Source organism: Nanorana parkeri, unplaced genomic scaffold (genome assembly GCF_000935625.1).
Source record: "Nanorana parkeri isolate BGI_ZX_2015 unplaced genomic scaffold, ASM93562v1 scaffold655, whole genome shotgun sequence".
Classification (NCBI taxonomy): domain Eukaryota; kingdom Metazoa; phylum Chordata; class Amphibia; order Anura; family Dicroglossidae; genus Nanorana; species Nanorana parkeri.
In genome coordinates this window covers 842,531-846,393 of record NW_017306923.1, presented here as the reverse complement: position 1 = coordinate 846,393, position 3,863 = coordinate 842,531, and the positions used below count along the sequence as shown (strand labels likewise).

The 3,863-nt window shown below is 49.1% G+C and overlaps 1 protein-coding gene across 1 annotated transcript in view; it reads right to left on the bottom strand.

The window, feature by feature from the left end:
- Window positions 1-3,863, bottom strand: part of ZFAND3 (zinc finger AN1-type containing 3) — a 138,495-nt gene that overhangs the window by 44,877 nt on the left and 89,755 nt on the right. The window contains exon 3 of the mRNA XM_018563334.1: window positions 2,583-2,762. Within this exon, the coding sequence (XP_018418836.1) occupies window positions 2,583-2,762 (180 nt within the window). The remainder of the gene's footprint in view (window positions 1-2,582; window positions 2,763-3,863) is intronic.

Here is a 3,863-nt window from a genome sequence, read left to right as displayed (position 1 = left end):
GTCGTGTGGAAGAGGCCCCCCCCCCCCCCCACCCCCGGATAGAACTGTCCCATCCTGGAAGGAGCCTACATGTGAACCCCTCTCCCCCCACACAGAGCAATGGTTGGGTCCAGGCATTCCAATAACGGGGATAATACAGGATGACGACGGAAACATTAGAGAATAAGATTTGATTACAATAATCTGATATTTAGGCTCGGTTCAAACCTTGGCGACTCCTGACCTCGCGGCCATCCACACAATTTTATGCACAATTGCCGCGCGGTCAGGAGTCGCCACCGCACTGTGAACCGACCGCACTGTGGGTGCCATTATTTTCTAATGGCACCCCAGTCGGATCACCGCGATTCCGCCCGTTCAAGTAAACATGATCGCGGCTAAGCCGCGAGTCGTGTGTTGCAAAAAAAAAGTACCTTTTTCCAGCGATTGCCACGTGGATGTCACCCCATTGAAATCAATGAGGCCGCGTGGCAATCGCTGTGTGCACCAGCACACGATCGCGCAGCCCCGGGTGTCGTGCGGTGTAGTGCAGGTGTGAACCTAGCCTCGCACCTAGGCATGTTATCACGCGGATTTTGTTGCACGCAAAAAAAACAAAACAAGTATTTCAAGCTTATATCACGATGAGACAATCGGATGGAGATTTATGGCTCCTCTAATGTAATGCTGAATTTGTATTCTTTCAAACAATAAATTATTTGTAAAAAAGCTGCATTGCCAGTTATACGCAGAGGACAATTAGGGGGGAAATGTGCGTCTGCTCTTCATGGACGAGTAAATATCTCATCAAGAACGAGGGATTGGAAGAGATCTGCTCATCCTCACTCACCCCAACAAGTGGATGATATGTACCCGGCACCAGCAGCAGTCCACGCTGTGCAGAGATATGAAGGATCGGTAGGCATTTGTGGAGAGACATTCCAATGGGTGGGAATCTTCTTTTTATAAATTCTTTGTTATTTTCGTCATTTATGCATGGAATAACATAGGCATACATAGTACAACAATAGGGGGAAGACAGCATACATAGGGGAGGAACACATATCAGGTGGAAATCTTCTTGTACAATGACAAGAGCCTCCAAAGTCCTGACATGGTCCATATCCTGGATACAGGAGAGCAAGGGAGCTTTGAAGTACTTTTAACCTTTATGCACCTCTTGACTTGAAGTACCCCTCCCTCTCCACACACCCCACTCTCTCCACAGGTATACTAACCTTCATCCCATGGCTCCTTCACAGCTCTGACCTGCGAAGAACTCTATGGGACCATCTCCCGAGTGTCTCTGGTCTTGGAAGATGGCCCCATAGAAGCCTACATGGATCTACTGCCAAACTGCAACCAGCTCACTGAAGATTTTCATGGATGTAAAGGCATTTGTGACATTTGTAGCACAATTATAACTGTGTACACCAACTGAGCAGAAGACAATAACGGATCTATCCGGGAACAATCCGCCAAGCCATTAGCCCTGTAAATCTCTGTGAGCGTTCTTCCTGTGAAATGAACGCTGTTAGTAAATAAATGAAATGTAATACCACATAATGGCCACAAGATGGAGCCGAGGAGCACAGGAAATACTTCTTCCCTAAGCTCCTCAGAGCCATCTAGTGGCCATAATGTGGTATTGCATTACAGTCAACTTAAAAGAGAACTACGGCCAAACCTTTTTTGTGGCTTTAGTATTCTTTTGGGTCACGGGAGTACATTTGCTTATATACTCCTGTGACCTTAAGTCAGCATATAGTGGGCTACTGCTGGAAGAACAGAGAAAGGAGAAGGGGGAATGCCTGTGGGCAGTGCTGACCTGACAATCACCACTCTGCGGGGAAAAGCCGCCAGCTGAGCGATCAGTGCTTTGTGATCGCACAGTTCTTGAGCTACAGAGCCAACATGTGACAGCTGCAGTATTACATGCCGGCTCTAACTATTGGCAAGAGTATATTTTACTCTCCCAACACTCCTTTAAAAAGAAAACAGAACAACAACATTGGTTTTGGCCTCTATTCGCACAGGATGCACGCTCACAGAGACTCACAGGATGAATGGCTCGGTGAATTGTTCGTAAGTACACCCCTAAATGTTTGTTTCCAAAAAACAGATCCAGACACTTACGATTTAATCTCTTTACAAGTGCAGCTTCCACAAACTTCCAGTCGGGGGGAGGGGGACTTGTAACTTCATAGAATGTCATCAGTTCCCCGTCCTTGAGACTACACGTCCCATAATTCCAAGCACCATCATGCATGCTCTGCCTAGTCCTTTGGGCTGCCTGTGCATGTCAGTGCAGGCAACATCCTATGTCACCCTGTAGTCTCTCCCAGGATTACGGACAAAAGGGTGGTCACAGTGGGGTTCCATAGGAGCCTGCAAGGTAACATAACCACCCGAAAACCCGGGGCCGGCGACCTTTGTACCGGCTCTATAAAGAACAATGGCGAGTTTGTTAAGTGCTGAGGTCAGTTGCGGCTTTAATTTCAATTAACATTTCAGGGTTTATTTGACAGGTCGTCATGGAAACCTGGAAGAGCAAAGATGGCGACAATGTGCAAATGATAAGTAAAGCGTAAAAGGGAACTCACATTCCTCCTGGCTGGGGGAGGCTACATTCAGGTCTGTGGAGAGAGGCTGGCTAGAACTACTGCTCTGCGAGGATATCGAGGTATTTCCGTTGTCGCTGTTTATCTCGCTGGGGAATAAGTCTGATTGGCTGCTGCTTGTGCTGGGGGTGGGATCATCGTCTGGCTGCTTCTTCTGGAAATCTACAAAGAATAAAGAGAACCGGTTATTATAAAAGAGAACAATCAGTGCACACACACACGCCTCCCCCATACAAAAACATCGATCGTGCATATTGTTATCTGTCATGTACAAGACGGGGAGGAAGCTTCTCTCACCAATGGACCGGACAGTGGCGTTACAAGGGGGGTGCCACCTTTGGAGGGGGTGACACCAAAATGACCCGACAGTCGTGCACTCTGTCATTGACCGAGAGCCCAACAGTGTCAGGAGAGAGGATGGGACCCGGAGGCATAACTTACCGCCCCGGGTGAATGTCCCCTCCTCTCTCTGCTGGCGTCTATCACAAAGATGGCCATCGGCAGGCGTCAATAAGATGACCGCGCATGTGCAATGACGTCACGGCGGGGTGTCACCCAGTCTCCACTCCAGGTGACACCCGGCCTCGGGATGCCCCTGGGACCAGACACGGAGCCCAGATTATTGTGGCCGCTCCAGTGCAGGAAACCAATCCAGGACCACATTTTGTGTTTGAAGGGGGAACGTCTAGGAGGAGATTTTGGTCACAAAGAATTTGAAGGAAAAACAAACTTTGGGAAAAGCCAAAAAAATGGAAAACAAAAAAACCCCAGCATGGATCTGACGTCCTAAATCCTTGACACTGGGCAAACTGAAGAATTAGGCTGAGGCTGTGTTAGCAAACAAGATGTTGGCAACCAGAAGGGGGTGTTCTCTGTGTTCTGGGTCCTACTCCTGCAGGTGGCAGTATAACCCCGTTATCAGGATCTTCTGATCTTTGCTGTGTACTTCAGTGAACAGAAGAGAAAGGAGGCTTTTTGGGCTAAAAATACTCCCTATAAAAACCTTTTCTTGGAGTTCATTGGAGGACACAGGGAGTCTTTTACCTGTGGCCAGTCCAGGATAACTCCTCCCACCAGGGGCACCCCAAGGCCGTATCATCATCACGCATGCACGGCCATCCTATTGACGCCTGCCGGCGGCTGTCTTGGTGATGGACGCCGGCAGAGAGAGGAGGGGATGTTCACCCGGCGGGACGAGGTATGCCCCCGGGTCCCCTCCTCTCTCCTGATACTGTCGGGCTCTCGGTCCGTGACGAGTGCCCG